The 16577-nt window shown below is 37.1% G+C and overlaps 1 protein-coding gene across 1 annotated transcript in view; it reads left to right on the plus strand.

The window, feature by feature from the left end:
* The first annotated feature begins 4512 nt into the window (after positions 1-4512).
* The window catches only part of LOC124619812 (zinc finger protein 771-like), a 161362-nt gene continuing 149297 nt past the window's right edge, over positions 4513-16577 (plus strand). The window contains exon 1 of the mRNA XM_047146406.1: positions 4513-4674. Coding sequence (XP_047002362.1) covers positions 4668-4674 — 7 coding nt within the window. The 5' untranslated portion in view covers positions 4513-4667. The remainder of the gene's footprint in view (positions 4675-16577) is intronic.

The following is a 16577-nucleotide window of genomic DNA, read 5'->3' on the forward strand; positions in this document are numbered from 1 at the left end:
GATTACAATGTCATCGGCGAACCTCAATGTTTTTATTTCTTCTCCATGGATTTTAATACCTACTCCGAACTTTTCTTTTGTTTCCTTTACTGCTTGCTCAATATACAGACTGAATAACACGGGGAGAGGCTACAACCCTGTCTCGCTCCCTTCCCAACCATTGCTTCCCTTTCATGCCCCTCGACTCTTATAACAGCCATCTGGTTTCTGTACAAATTGTAAATAGCCTTTCGTTCCCTGTATTTTACCCCTGCCACCTTTAGAATTTGAAAGAGAGTATTCCAGTCAACATTGTCAAAAGCTTTCTAAGTCTACAAATGCTAGAAATGTAGTTTTGCCTTTCCTTAATCTAGCTTCTAAGATAAGTCGTAGGGTCAGAATTGCCTCACATGTTCCAACATTTCTACGGAATCCAAACTGATCGTCCCTAAGGTCGGCTTCTACCATTTTTTCCATTCGTCTATAAAGAATTCGAATTAGTATTTTGCAGCTGTGACTTATTAAACTGATAGTTCGATAATTTTCACATCTGTCAACACCTGCTTCTTTGGGATTGGAATTATTATATTCTTCTTGAAGTCTGAGGGTATTTCGCCTGTCTCACACATCTTGCTCACCAGATGGTAGAGTTTTGTCAGGACTGGCTCTCCCAAGGCCGTCAGCAGTTCTAATGGAATGTTGTCTACTCCTGGGGCCTTGTTTCGACTCAGGTCTTTCAGTGCTCTGTCAAACTCTTCACGCAGTATTGTATCTCCCATTTCATCTTCATCTACATCCTCTTCCCTTTCCATAATATTGTCCTCAACTACATCGCCCTTGTATAGACTCTCTATATACTCCTTCCACCTTTCTGCTTTCCCTTCTTTGCTTAGAACTGGGTTTCCATCTGAGCTCTTGATATTCATACAAGTCGTTCTCTTTTCTCCAAAGGTCTCCTTAATTTTCCTGTAGGCAGTATCTATCTTGCCCCTAGTGAGATAAGCCTCTACATCCTTACATTTGTCCTCTAGCCATCCCTGCTTAGCCATTTTGCACTTCCTGTCGATCTCATTTTTGAGACATCTGTATTCCTTTTTGCCTGCTTCATTTACTGCTTTTTTATATTTTCTCCTTTCATCAATTAAGTTCAATATTTCTTCTGTTACCCAAGGAATTCTACTACCCCTCGTCTTTTTCTCTACTTTATCCTCTGCTGCCTTCACTACTTCATCCCTCAGAGCTACCCATTCTTCTTCTACTGTACTTCTTTCCCCCATTCCTGTCAATTGTTCCCTTATGCTCTCCCTGAAACTCTGTAAAACCTTTGGTTTAGACAGTTTATCCAGGTCCCATCTCCTTAAATTTCCACCTTTTTGCAGTTTCTTCAGTTTTAATCTACAGTTCATAACCAATAGATTGTGGTCAGAGTCCACATCTGCCCCTGGAAATGTCTTACAATTTAAAAGCTGGTTCCTAAATCTCTGTCTTACCATTATATAATCTATCTGACAACTTCTAGTATCTCCAGGATTCTTCCATGTATACAATCTTCTTTTATGATTCTTGAACCAAGTGTTAGTTATGATTAAGTTATGCTCTGTGCAAAACTATACCAGGCGGCTTCCTCTTTCATTTCTTAGCCCCAATCCATAATCACCTACTACGTTTCCTTCTCTCCCTTTTCCTACTCTCGAATTCCAGTCACCCATGACTATTAAATTTTCGTCTCCCTTCACTACCTGAATAATTTCTTTTATCCCATCATACATTTCTTCAATTTCTTCATCATCTGCAGAGCTAGTTGGCACGCAGAGCTAGTTGGCACATAAACTTGCACTACTGTAGTAGCCGTGGGCTTTGTGTCTATCTTGGCCACAATAATGCGTTCACTATGATGTTTGTAGCAGCTTACCCACACTCCTATTTTTTTATTCATTATTAAACCTACTCCTGCATTACCGCTATTTGATTTTGTGTTTATAACCCTGTATTCACCTGACCAAAAGTCTTGTTCCTCCTGCCACCGAACTTCACTAATTCCCACTATATCTAACTTCAACCTATCCATTTCCCTTTTTAAATTTTCTAATCTACCTGCCGGTTAAGGGATCTGACGTTCCACGCTCCGATCCGTAGAACGCCAGTTTTCTTTTTCCTGATAACGACGTCCTCTTGAGTAATTCCCGCCTGGAGATCCGAATGGGGGACTATTTTACCTCTGGAATATTTTACCCAAGAGGACGCCATCATCATTTATCCATACAGTAAAGCTGCATGCCCTCGGGAAAAATTATGGCCATAGTTTCCCCTTGCTTTCAGCCATTCGCAGTACCAGCACAGCAAGGCCGTTTTGGTTAATGTTGCAAGGCCAGGCCAGTCAATCATTCAGGCTGTTGCCCCTGCAGCTACTGAAAAGGCTGCTGCCCCTCTTCAGGAACCACACGTTTGTCTGGCCTCTCAACAGATACCCCTCCGTTGTGGTTGCTCCTACGGTACGGCCATCTGTATCGCTGAGGCACGCAAGCCTCCCCACCAACGGCAAGGTCCATGGTTCATGGGGAAGGAGACATTCATATGCCAAATTAAAACTTTTACAGAAAAGATATCATTTCTGCATTGAAAAAAGCCAATTATATTTCTCAGTCTAGTAACAAACGTAAGGCAACTTGAAAAATAGTTGAAGCAGAAACAGAGCTAACTGCAGAAAATTTACCTGTACACTAAGTGCAGATGAGCTACATAATAGTCTCATAAATTCTGAAAAGTTAGCGATGGTAGATGAAAGTAATTTAGATGTCAGTGAGGACAGACTTCCCAAATTGCAGAAAACAGAGATGACAGCAGACTTACAAAAATTTGGGATGAGAACAAACTATCCTAAAGATATACTGGATGCAGTCAGATCACTGAGAAACTCCATGACTGAAGACATACATACTTTCTCCAATTTTATCCTAAGGAAAACAATAAATAATATATTTGTTCTTTCCAGACGGCATAAAACTGAAAATTATCTTGTCCACACATAAAAAAGGAAATGGATATTTACCTCCAAAATTACAGACCTATAGAAACAGTGCCAATAAAATCTAAAATCATTGTGACTTTAATGAAAGACCAATTAAATAATTTCTTGAGTGTTACAATCTACTTAACAAGACCCAATATGTATACCAAAGTGAGCTATCAACAATTAATGCATTTCAAGAAGTTGTATTAACAATACCACATGGTTTTGAAAACAGGGAGCACACCTATACATTTCTAGTAGATCTAACTAAAGCATCTGACACTGTCTCACATAGCATTTTAATTAAGAAACTTCAAAAATATGGAATAACTAGCCTAGAAGTAGCATTTCTGAAATCCTGTTTGACAATCAGAAATCAAATGCTTGTTACACATTCAAATAAAACTCTGGTCTTCTAAAGGTAAAATATTGAGTCCCACAAGGATTTGTGCTGGGATCTTTCTTGTATAATGTATATGTGAATGATCTGCACAATTTATTACACATAAATCCGTGATGTACACCTATGACACAACTTTTATCACATCACATAATGATGTGAATGTTATCGATCACATGAACAATATCATGGTGGAAACGGCCAATGAGTGGCCACATGAAAATAAGTTGACATTATATAAAAATAAAATGAAGCACATCCTCTTTTCACTTGGAGATATTATTAAAGGTCAAAACGAATTCTAGCATTCTGCAAAATTGTTAACCATATACCTCGATAGTAAATTATTTTGGAATGCCCGCACTGAAAAGCTCTGGAGTAAGTTGGCCAGAGTTCTATTTCTCTCTAGGAAACTGAAGGATTGTGTGAATAAAGAGCTCATGTGTATGGCATAGTACGCTCTTTTTCATACACACCTGGATCATGGAATATTTCTTTGGGGAAAGGTTTTTCTCTGACCGAAGAAAGCCATTATAATTTTTTGTTTTGAGAAATTCGACTTCTTGTAGACCGTAATTTATTGAGCACAAAATACTTACAGTCCCCAGCCTGTACATACTCAAAGGACTTATGCATGCCAAACATAATATCCACATGTATGAAAGAAAGTTATATACACCCTCAAATTAAACCAGAAACAGGAATTTGCTGGGCATTCCTTGGACTTGTTCAAGTAAAGCCCAAAATAATTTTTACATGCTGGTAAAACATTTTTCAACATTATGCAACGTAACACAAAGTTAAGCAATATCTATGTAATAATTTTTATATACGTTACCCATCTGTATAATCATTTGTATAATCATGGACGTACTTACGATGGCTTATGCAAAGCAACAGTTGTTTATAGGAAAATAAACCAACTAAATTCAATTTAAAAAATTCTGCACAAAAGTACACATTGAAGGACTGATATAAGGCTTATGATTGTAAAGAGTATTTTCAATTTTATATTGAAGCATTCTAATATTACTGACGCTGCCAAATCACGAATGAACTGCGGAATTATTTGATTGAACATCGATACTTCATAATCGAGTTACTTCAGCAAGTCACGTACTTTCGTTAGCATCTTTGCTTGCAGCCTTGTTTATGTTGAATTGACGCAGTGTAAACATGGTTGTTGTTTATGTCTACGCTGAAAAGGACAGTGGGAAAGCTATTTATTTATAACTTACCGGAATTCAGAAGATGCAACATTGTAGAGTGCTGTGAGAAATGGAAGGTGAATATTATGCTCAAAATTTATTTTCTTCGTGATTAAGTACCGATAATGTACTATGTAAACAAATAAACACAAGCTGTCGTATACAGAAGTATCCCAGGCAGCAGCTTCTGTCTGGGGTAAACTGTTAGAGACTTGAGTTTACTTTTTACGTGCATAATATTGTTTATCCTAGTCCTGCTTAACACAGACATTTTCTTCATTGTTGTTTACCGGGCGATAGCTTGTATTTAGAAGGGAGTGACGGAAGATTAACAGGTCTGCTGGGAGATGTGGTATGCCCCAGCAGTTTGTAGTAACAAATCATACAGAGAGAACCAGTTGAGGAATATATGTACCAGCTGCTTTCCTCAGCTTCGCTGTAATTCCCCCATTACAAGTAAAATTGTTATTTTATTGGTTAAGTTGGAATGGTGATGTTTCCGTTAAAAGTTATAGATTACCCCTCAGCGTTCGTGTGACAAGCTTCTAGGATGCATTTTCTTTCTCCACCTCAAACCACCCTTTTTTCTGTTTATGTCTCTACCCCTTCTCCATCCTTCTCTCATCCCTTTTCCACCTCTCTTAGACATTGGTGCATTAGTTGTTTTACACGCACTTGGGCGAAGCCGAATCCCACTCTTTCTTAACTAGCTTGAAATATTTGATCAGTTTTATTGCTTCGTCTTCTTTTCATTCTAGTTTCATTTGTATAGGATTTTTCATAAGAAAGAGCTCTGTGCTGAGGCGGTAAAGAAATAAACTTCTAGGACAATGCTATGAAGCAATTTCTGAGAGGAGTATGTGCTCTTTTTAATATGGGATATAACCTTTTTTCACAACAGTTTCGCAACAGAAAGACGCAACAGTTTGATTAATGAAAGAAAGTAGAAACATGTAACTATAAGCGGAAATATGAAACTGTCTTTTGTGCATTTGAAAAAACTTACTGTCACATTCTTGTTATTCCGTACTATATATAAGTATTTTCTGAAGAAAACTGTCACAGTGGCGAAGTTTAGCCAGGCTCTAGACTTAAATTTGTAAGGAATGGGCTATTTAATTTTTCTGAAGGAACCATCCCAGAATTTTCCTTTAGTTATTTGGGGAAGCCATGGAAACCTAAAACTGGATATAGGATTTTGAACTGATGCAGATAAAGATGTCAGTTTGAGTACTGTGGGTAAAATAGTTGACTTGAGAATTTTACATTCAAGTGGACATACATTACCAAGTGCTTAAGGCTTAAAATTGTATCTAAAATGGGTCATCCATATAGTAGAATTTCAGTGGCTTCCCAGAGTTCATTCTGAAATTTATAATAGATTTTTAAAACCCATATTTACATTGATGCTTGATGTTGAAGCTTTCATGAAGACCTTTATAATGAGAATTGTTACTCCAGTTTGCCTGAAGGGAGATAAAAATGTTCTTGACACTTTCAGGACAATACTCCCCATCCAAGATCATAGAACAATATGTTGGAACAACTCAACAGCTGTTTTAAGAACCTTTTCATGGATATTGCAGAAGCTGTCCCTTCACTTTGTTTTGGTACATGGTTATTGAAGATATTTTAGCAGTCTGTGTCTCTGGTATACAAACCCACTCCCTTAATTTCAACTTCTTATCCCATTTGACATGCATCACATTCTTCTTCATACAACAGGTTGTATTCAAGGATGCAGTTTTCCGATTCACTAGGACATGTAAGCACTTCTTAGATTTTCCCTTCTTTACATCTGTAACATCCTTGCTAAATATATATATTTCAGCAGTAAATCCTTCAGAATCTATATTAATAATCCGAACCACACTTTGCTCTCTCACTGTTACCCCCTGACCTCATTTGGAAACTATTCACCCAGTGAATCCCTCCTCTCCACCACCACCACCACTCCCTAAATTATTCCCAAAAACCCAGCTCCTAACCTAGTACCATACCATAACTCAAACTCATAATGCACTGCTACAGCAGAATTAAGTTATGCCCATAAATAAGATCAATCTGCATGCTATATTCACCCTATTATACAGAGTTTCTCCATTGCCCACAAAATCTGCATAAAATTATAGTCAAACCCATGGTATTCACAAACCACCCATCTATGCCTCTAAGTATGAAACACTGCATGTTACTGCAACACCTGTCCCTTGCAGTCACTTCCTTCAGATTCACCAATGCCAAAACCTGATAACTTGATAATTCAGAGGCTTCCTTTACCAGGCTACAGATTAGCTGGCTGTTTCTCAAGGAGTTCCTTGTGGGGTGAGGGAGTGGCTCTGTACGTAAAAAACAGTATTTCATTTGAGTGCATAGACGTATCACGACACTGCACTGAACAGATATTTTAAAGTTGTGCAGCATTAGTTGAATTTAGTGAAACTAAACTTCTAATTGCTGTTGTTTATAGGTCCCCTAACTCCGACTTTAGAGCATTTTTGCTTAAGTTAGAGAGGGTTCTTGATTCACTTTGTAGGAAGTACCAGAAAGTAGTTACATGTGGTGACTTCAATATTTATTTTGTACATGATTGTGCAAGAAAAAGGATGTTGGTAGATCTCCTAAATTCATATGATCTGATGCAAACTGTGTTTTTTCCAACTGTGGTGCAGGGGAACAATAGCACAGTCATAGACAATATTTTTATTCATTCTTCACTACTAGATGGGCATTCTGTTAGTAAAAGGGTGAATGGCCTTTCAGACCATGATGCACAAATTTTAACACTAAAAGGTTTTTGTACTCAAACCAATGTCCTATTTAATTACAAACTACGTAGGAAAGTTAATCCAACAGCAATAGAGAGTTTTTCAAAACTTGTCAAGGAACAAGAGTGGCAAGACGTTTATAGTGCCGATAATATAGATGATAAATACAATGCTTTCCATAACACATTTCTATGCTCTTTGAGAGTTGCTTTCCATTAGAACATTCTAAACAGGATACTAGCAGTAATGGACAGCCCGGTTGGCTTACTAGTGGGATAAGGATATGGGCAATTCCATAGTTACGGGTGTTACATGTACACACCTTAAAATCAGGAAAAATAATGTAAGGAAAAATATTTATTGAATTTAATATTGAAAACTTTTAAGGCTTACATTATATTTCATGTTAGAAATGTTGATACTGGAATTGTTTTATTGTTCTCCTGGTTATTAATCAAAAAAGTAGTGTTACGGGTGTTACCAAAAGTAGACCTAGTCCCTGTTATGAGTTAGGGAATTCTCTAATTTCTGCAAACTTGATGAAGCTTTTATTCTTGTAAAACAACTGTCAAGAGGTATTGCCCCAAATTTTATTTTGAAATATAAATTTTTATTTTTTTGCACATCATAACTCAGTATATATATATTTTTTGCTGTTACGGGCGTTACATTAAATGTTACGGGTGTTACATAGATGCATCAGATTTGATTCTTGAAGGAATAAATCTACCTCTTACAATTGCACAAAAAGAAAAGAAGTATTGTAGTTTATTTGGAATAAAAGTATGTACTTAAGAGAACATATTTGAAGGATAAAGCTATTTATTACACAAAAAATTTTGTTACAATTTTATAGTACAACTAGGCCAAGATATCGTTACTTACTTAACATTTACCTCATTTTGTAGGCCTAATAAATTTATGACAAAAATGTTTTCTTATTATTGATAGGTTTAAAAACTTCATTTAATAAACTTTTCCAGCAACATCCAATTCAAAATTGAACTCATAGTACAAACGGTTACCTTGTTTGATTTCTGGTGTTGTTGCCTTAGATAGTACTTGACTGAATTTCACAAAACAAACATCAGTTTCATCTAGTTTAAAAAGTGTTTTACTTTTCCTACTGACTTCAGAAACATTATTTTCACATCCTCCTCTTCATCAACCTCACTCTGGCAGATTCCCAAGTAACGGTGTTGAATTTCGGATAGGGTTGGCTTCTTTTTGTCACTTGGAATGTCAACCAAGACAAATAACCCAAATTTTAAATCAGACTTTTCAATTTTATTAGTTAGGCTTAACTCACAAGCACTTCCAATATTGTCTTGCGATTCAGATGGTGAAACAGTCTCCTGATTAGAATCATCAGAACTGCACATTTCATAGAAGTTTATGCATCTTTTTGCATGTAATGTTTTAACTTTGGCATCCTCAGTAATAAATACTGACATCCTTGTCATTAATGACTCTGCTGTTTTTGAAACCAGCAAATCAGTTGTGTTATAAGCCCGAAAGTGATGGCAGCCCTGGATTTGAGGAATTGCTTGTAAATTTTTCCACCTTTCATCCAAAATAGGAATGTTATGCTCCACTGTTATCTTATCAACCCATAGTACCTTAATTTTAGAAAAATTCTTCAGAGTGTAGTAATAAAAGTCAATTGCGTTGTTAATAATAACTTTCCTAGATCTAACAGCTGTCCACACACTCCTCTTCAGTGCACCTCCTATGCCATCCATGGCTCCTTTACCATGTGAACTGGCAAAAAAATTCCATTCAACTGTCAATCCAAAGTTTCAGAGCCAATTATATCGTAAACTATCTTTTTAATAACACCAGATTTTTTACTGGGGCTTTTTGGAAGTACCTTCAACACTTTCTTCACAGCTTTACCAAATGTCTGTTTACACTTGTAAGTCCCAACAGGAGAAGATTCATTTGGAACTTTTGATCTTGCGAGTTCTAGTTTTTTCTTTTCTCTGATTGCTCTCTCTCTCTCTCTCTCTCTCTCTCTCTCTCTCTCTCTCTCTCTCTCTCTCTATCTTTCTTCGATTCTTATCTCTAAGACGTTGATTATTTTTCAATTTTTTTTTAACCTGCAATCTTCTTAATTCGTCTTGTTCTTTCTTCAAGTAAGCTTCTCTGTTTTCATGGTTATCTTTAATCTTTTCTTGGTACTTCTTCACTCTTTCCCTTGCTGGTACTGGTGCCACGGTCTCCGAAGACAGAAATCATGATAATGTAGGCATATATATGTATAAACATAATGCTGTCCAGAGAGATAAAAGTAAAAGACATTGTTAAGCATAGGCTCTTATGAATGACTAGAATCTGCCTCAATGAGCTGTTTACTGGGCCTATATAAAATTTAAAACTGAGGTTAGCAATATTGTTGTTCTTGGAAAAGTTAGAATGGAAAACATAAACTATATGTAATCTAATTTTGGGCTTAATTAACGTTTTAGGAGGATGTCAGTTGAGTCAGGTTAATGCCCTAATTAACTTTTATAATGTAGGTGTAGTGCTTAAACAAATGTATGCAGTGGAATAAAAATTTTAGTTTTCATGCTTAAAACTGTTTTCAAAAATGACTCTGAGCACCATGGGACTTAACATCTGTGGTCATCAGTCCCCTGGAACTTAGAACTACTTAAACCTAACTAACCTAAGAACATCACACACATCCATGCCAGAGGCAGGATTCGAACCTGCGACCGTAGCGGTCACGCGGTTCCAGACTGAAGCGCCTAGAACCGCACAGCCACACCAGCTGGCAAAACTGTTTTCATATGTCATAAACATAGTTAAGAAACTTTATTCATTAATAATAATACCATTTGGTTATAATTTAAATGTAGGGCCTAGGCCTACTAAAGATTGAGGTGGCATTAAACTTTCAAGTTACGGGTGTTACGCATGTGTTAAGTAACACCCGAAACAAAAATTAGTAACACCCGTAACAGCTCTAAGAGTGTTAAATAAGATTTCAAAATGCCATGTAATGGTATGATATTGTAAAACATGGGTATAACCTCACTTTTACAGAAAGGTATTCTACAGAACAAATTTACTGGATTACAAATTAAACTTTTGTATCTTTTTTGTTACGGGTGTTACAAGCTGCATATATATTATAAAACTAACAAAATAAAGAAATGCAATTAGCTTACCTCAGCAAAATGAATTATTATGAGCTATAACAATGTTGACTTCAATATTCTTTACAACAATAGAACAATCAGCTATGGATAACACAACTAATATTCATCTGGAAATAGCATAAAACAAACCTCTCTTTGGTGTCATAGAATAGTGCACTTTAAACACTTAGTGAGGGTAGAAATTTATTTTTTTCATATTCATGATTATTTTGCAATGAACAAATGTACTTTTAACTTGGCATTTTTAAGGTTATATTTGTAATATTGTCATTTTAATTTTTTTGTCACAAAGTCTCTTTAACATGGAATGACCCATATAATGTAGAACAAAGTGGGAATTATATCAAAATGTTAGAAGTAGTCACAATCAAGCTACAGTAGCCCATTACAAACAGTATTGTAAGGTGCTTAAAAATGTTATCAGCAAGGCAAAAAGTATGTGGTATGCAAATAGAAAAGCTAATTCACAGGATAAAATTAAAGCCATATGGTCAGTTGTGAAGGAAGTGTCTGGTCAGCAGCACAAGGTTGATGATATAAAGTCAGTTCGCAGTAATAATATTTCTGTTACTGATAAATCAGATATATGTACAGTATTTAACAACCATTTTCTGAGCATTGCTGGTGAATTAAATAAAAATTTAGTTTCTATAGGAAATCATATAAATTTCTTAGCAAATGCCTTTCCGAGATTGACGTCTGAAATACTCCTCTGTGATACAGACAAGAGGGAGATTGAGTCAATAATTAAATCACTGAAGACTAAGGACTCTCATGGTTATGATGGAGTGTCTAGTAGAATATTAAAGTACTGCGCTGCACATGTTAGCCCTGTATTTAGCCATATTTGTAATTTTTCCTTTAGGAATGGTCAGTTTCCTGAGCGATTAAAGTACTCAGCAGTAAAGCCGCTTTATAAAAAGGGAGAAAGGGATAGTGTAGACAATTTTAGACCTATTTCTATGCCATCAGTGTTTGCAAAAGTTATTGAAAAGGCTGTGTATGTAAGGTTAATTGATCATTTTATATCACACAGTTTCCTATCAAATGTACAGTTCGGCTTTAGAAGTCGTTTGACAACTGAAGGTGCTATATTCTCTTTTCTCTGTGAGGTACTGGATGGGCTAAACAAAAAGTTTCAAACGCGTGGCGTATTTTTTGATTTAGCAAAGGCATTTGACTGTGTTGATCTCACAATATTGCTCCAGAAGTAGGACCATTACAGAATAAGGGGAGTAGCTCACAATAGGTTCACCTCTTACTTTAGCAACAGGCAGCAAAAGGTCATTATTCACAATGTTGATAACGGCTGTGATGTGGGATGTGAGTGGGGTACTGTCAAGTGGGGGGTGCCCCAGGGATCAGTGTTGGGGCCACTCCTGATCCTTATTTATATAAATGATATGCCCTCTAGTATTATGGGTAACTCTAAAATATTTCTGTTTGCTGATGACACTAGCTTGGTAGTAAAGGATGTTGTGTGCAACATTGACTCGGTTTCAATGGTGCAGTACATGACCGCAGTTCATGGCTTGTAGAAAATAAATTAATGTTAAATCACAGTAAGACTCAGTTTTTACAGTTTCTAACACACAATTCAACAAAACCTGACGTTTTAATCTCACAGAACGGGCATATGATTAGTGAAACTGAACAGTTCAAATTCCTAGGTGTTCAGATAGATAGTAAGCTGTCGTGGAAAGCCCACGTTCAGGATCTTGTTCAAAGACTTAATACTGCCATTTTCACTATTCGAACGCCATCGAAAGTGAGTGATACTTCGACACGTAAATTAGTCTACTTTGCTTATTTTCATTCACTTATGTCGTATTGTATTATGTTTTGGGGTAACTCTTCCCATTCTAGAAGGACATTTTTGGCTCAGAAACGGGCTGTTCGGGCAATAAGTGGTGTGAGTTCACAAACCTCTTGTCGACCTCTGTTCACGAGTCTGGGTATTTTGACATTGGCCTCTCAATATGTATATTCCTTATTGTCGTTTCTTGTTACCAATATTAGTTTATTTCCAACAATAAGCAGCTTTCACTTGGTTAATACTCGGCAGAAATCAAACCTCCATTTGGATCGGACTTCCTTAACTCTTGTGCAAAAAGGTGTGCAGTATACTGCTGCATCCATTTTCAATAAGCTGCCACTCGAATTCAAAAATCTGAGCAGTAATCCATGCTCTTTCAAATCAAAACTAAAGAGTTTCCTCATGGGTCACTCCTTCTTTTCTGTCGAGGAGTTCCTTGAAAAATTAAGCTGATTCTCATTGTATTGCTGATAGCGTTTGCTTAAACTTATGGACTGATTTTCTTTCAGGTTCATGAACATCTGTTTTTATCTGTTATTACTTTTATGTTGTAAGTTCATGTACTGACACGTTCCATGACCTTGGAGATTTGCTCCTCAATTTGGTCCTACGGAACTTGACATGTAAATAAATAAATGACACACGACTTATCCCATATACTAACTGGCACTGTCCATTCACTACCTGGAAAAATTGGCCCTAAATGAATAATACCGGATGAATTGCTTGCAGTGGGAATACCAAAAATACTATTATGCTGCACAAGTTACCTTGTCTGCTATATTGCACAGGCCATCTGGACACTTAGAGCTACCTTGAAATCAAAAAATGAGAACTTAGCCAGTAGTGCACCTTTTCATTATATCACCTTTCCAAAATCAATTTATGGTAATTTTCCACCCCTCCCCTTCCATCCGTTTTGTGTTTCCACATTCTGGTGGCTGCCCCATGTGTTAAACTGCAGCTGATCTCTCTCGTTTGTCTGCCAGTGTTTTACCATCACAATGCATGATTCCAATAAGGCTTCAGAAAGCTACAAACAATTGCGATCACTGCTGATGGTAGCCTTTCTTGAAAATGTTCTCCAAACAGTTTTTGAATTTAGATACCCAGTGTGTGCATCTGATTTCATGCACACATACACATACCCACACATGCACAGACACACCTCCATCTTTTTCATTTCCCTTGATGACAAGGGCAATTGAGAACTATGCATTCTCCGTAAAGTATGTATGGTCTTTTGGACAATAAACTTGGTCTGCTTAGTGTAGAATTTAAGTGAAGTGCCTCTGGGCTTGTAAGTATCCTTTTCCCTTTAGACACAATTGCAATAGCTTGATCCATTTCCTCTTTTTATTCTTTGCATTGGTTGGTGAAAAGAAACAAAACGGTGCACACAATTTGCAACCAGATGGTAGTGATGTCTACTTCTGAGGAACAGTACTGTATGTGAATGTATTTTCTTTCATCCTGCAGAAGCCTTCTGTAATACAACTGGAATACAGTTTTGATCTGTAACTCTAATTGGCAAGAAAAAACCATTACCCCATGTACATTTCAACATTCAATATGTGCTGCCATTCGATATCAGTAATCTTTGCTGCATGATTCCTGGGATTAATGTACAAACCATGACTGACATGGCATGCCCATATCAGACATATTCTTCCAAGGCTTTAACAAGAGAGAAATATTCTTTGCACTCTGCCTCATACACACATCATTCACAAAAAAAGAGAAAAATGTAGTATGCTGCATTATAATATACTGGAATGATGCCTTCAGTGTCGAATAATGCTCTTCTCTTGGAGGCAAGAGAAATGGTTCTCTGTATTCAGTGTTAGTACCTGGTGTTTAAATGTACGTTGAGGAGAATGCACATTCTGGATCCCCCAGTCGTTAAGAAATTGGCAGACCAAGTGGAGCTTCTTCTGCCAAATTCTTATTTCTCTCCATCAGGGTACCTTCCATTTGGAAAGTGGTTGCACTCAGTGACTGTTATGTGGCTTATAAATTATAGAGTGCAGCAATCAGTTGTCCTTTTCTAGATTTTATCATGCAAATTCAGATTTCAGCTAGTGGCTAGCCATTCTCAGTGCACTATTTTCTATTCTCGAATGCATGTAAGTTCCTGCCACTCAGTAGAATTAACAGAAATGTGACTGACACCCGAACAACAGGAACTTACATGCATTGAGAATAGAAAATGGTGCACTGAGAATGGCTAGCCACTACTCAGTAGTATTCAAAGAAATGTGACTGACGCCCAAACAACAGGGACTTACATGCATCGAGAATAGATAATAGTGCATTGAGAATGGCTAGCCACTAGCTGAAATCTGGATTTGCGTAATAAAATCTAAAAAAGGATGACTGATTGCTGCACTCTATAATTTGTTGTTGTTGTGGTCTTCAGTCCTGAGACTGGTTTGATGCAGCTCTCCATGCTACTCTATCCTGTGCAAGCTTCTTCATCTCCCAGTACCTACTGCAACCTACATCCTTCTGAATCTGCTTAGTGTATTGCTCTCTTGGTCTCCCTCTATGATTTTTACCCTCCACGCTGCCCTCCAATGCTCAATTTGTGATCCCTTGATGCCTCAAAACATGTCCTACCAACCGATCCCTTCTTCTAGTCAAGTTGTGCCACAAACTTCCCTTCAGCCCAATCCTATTCAATACCTCCTCATTAGTTACGTGATCTAACCACCTTATCTTCAGCATTCTTCTGTAGCACCACATTTCGAAAGCTTCTATTCTCTTCTTGTCCAAACTGGTTATTGTCCATGTTTCACTTCCATACATGGCTACACTCCATACAAATACTTTCAGAAACGACTTCCTGACACTTAAATCTATACTCGATGTTAACAAATTTCTCTTCTTCAGAAACGATTTCCTTGCCATTGCCAGTCTACATTTTATATCCTCTCTACTTCGACCATCATCAGTTATTTTATTCCCTAAATAGCAAAACTCCTTTACTGCTTTAAGTGTCTGATTTCCTAATCTAATCCCCTCAGCATCACCCGATTTAATTTGACTACATTCCATTATCCTCGTTTTGCTTTTGTTGATGTTCATCTTATATCCTCCTTTCAAGACACTGTCCATTCCGTTCAACTGCTCTTCCAAGTCCTTTGCTGTCTCTGACATAATTACAATGTCATCGGCAAACCTCAAAGTTTTTACTTCTTCTCCATGAATTTTAATACCTACTCCGAATTTTTCTTTTGTTTCCTTTATTGCTTGCTCAATATACAGATTGAATAACATCGGGGAGAGGCTACAACCCTGTCTCACTCCTTTCCCAACCACTGCTTCCCTTTCATGCCCCTCGACTCTTATAACTGCCATCTGGTTTCTGTACAAATTGTAAATAGCCTTTCGCTCCCTGTATTTTACCCCTGCCACCTTCAGAATTTGAAAGAGAGTATTCCAGTTAACGTTGCCAAAAGCTTTCTCTAAGTCTACAAATGCTAGAAACGTAGGTTTGCCTTTCCTTAATCTTTCTTCTAAGATAAGTCGTAAGGTTAGTATTGCCTCACGTGTTCCAACATTTCTACGGAATCCAAACTGATCCTCCCCGAGGTCCGCTTCTACCAGTTTTTCCATTCGTCTGTAAAGAATTCACATTAGTTTTTTGCAGCTGTGACTTACTAAACTGATAGTTCTGTAATTTTCACATCTGGCAACACCTGCTTTCTTTGGGATTGGAATTATTATATTCTATAATTTATAAGTCTTATTTCTCTGTTGAAATGAAAAGTACAGTACTGAATAAGAAGCATCATTTCACAGGGGTGCTTTCTTATTATGCAATTCACAGGATAATCCAACATTTTGAAATTCTTTTTACCGGTTTTTCACAAGGTAGAAAAACGATAGTTTGCTACTTACTGTAAAGAAGAAAAGTTTCAGACAGACGATATTAAAACACACACACAGATCTTTCAGCCACAGCCTTCATTCACAAGCAAGCACACCTCACACACACGAGTGCCAACTCCGGCAGCTCATACCAGAATGCCAGATATTCACATTCTACAACATCCACTTACTCCCCAAATATAAAATGACAATGTTAACAACATATTCACAAAAACTGTGCAAATGCAGAGGCTAGATGCAATTAAAATTGATTGGATGTGAACACAATACAAGGAGACAATTGAAAACACTGTCCTGCCTCAAGAAAATGGAAGCTGAATGTGCATACAACAGTGAGT

This window comes from Schistocerca americana, chromosome 6, assembly GCF_021461395.2.
Source record: "Schistocerca americana isolate TAMUIC-IGC-003095 chromosome 6, iqSchAmer2.1, whole genome shotgun sequence".
Lineage (NCBI taxonomy): Eukaryota > Metazoa > Arthropoda > Insecta > Orthoptera > Acrididae > Schistocerca > Schistocerca americana.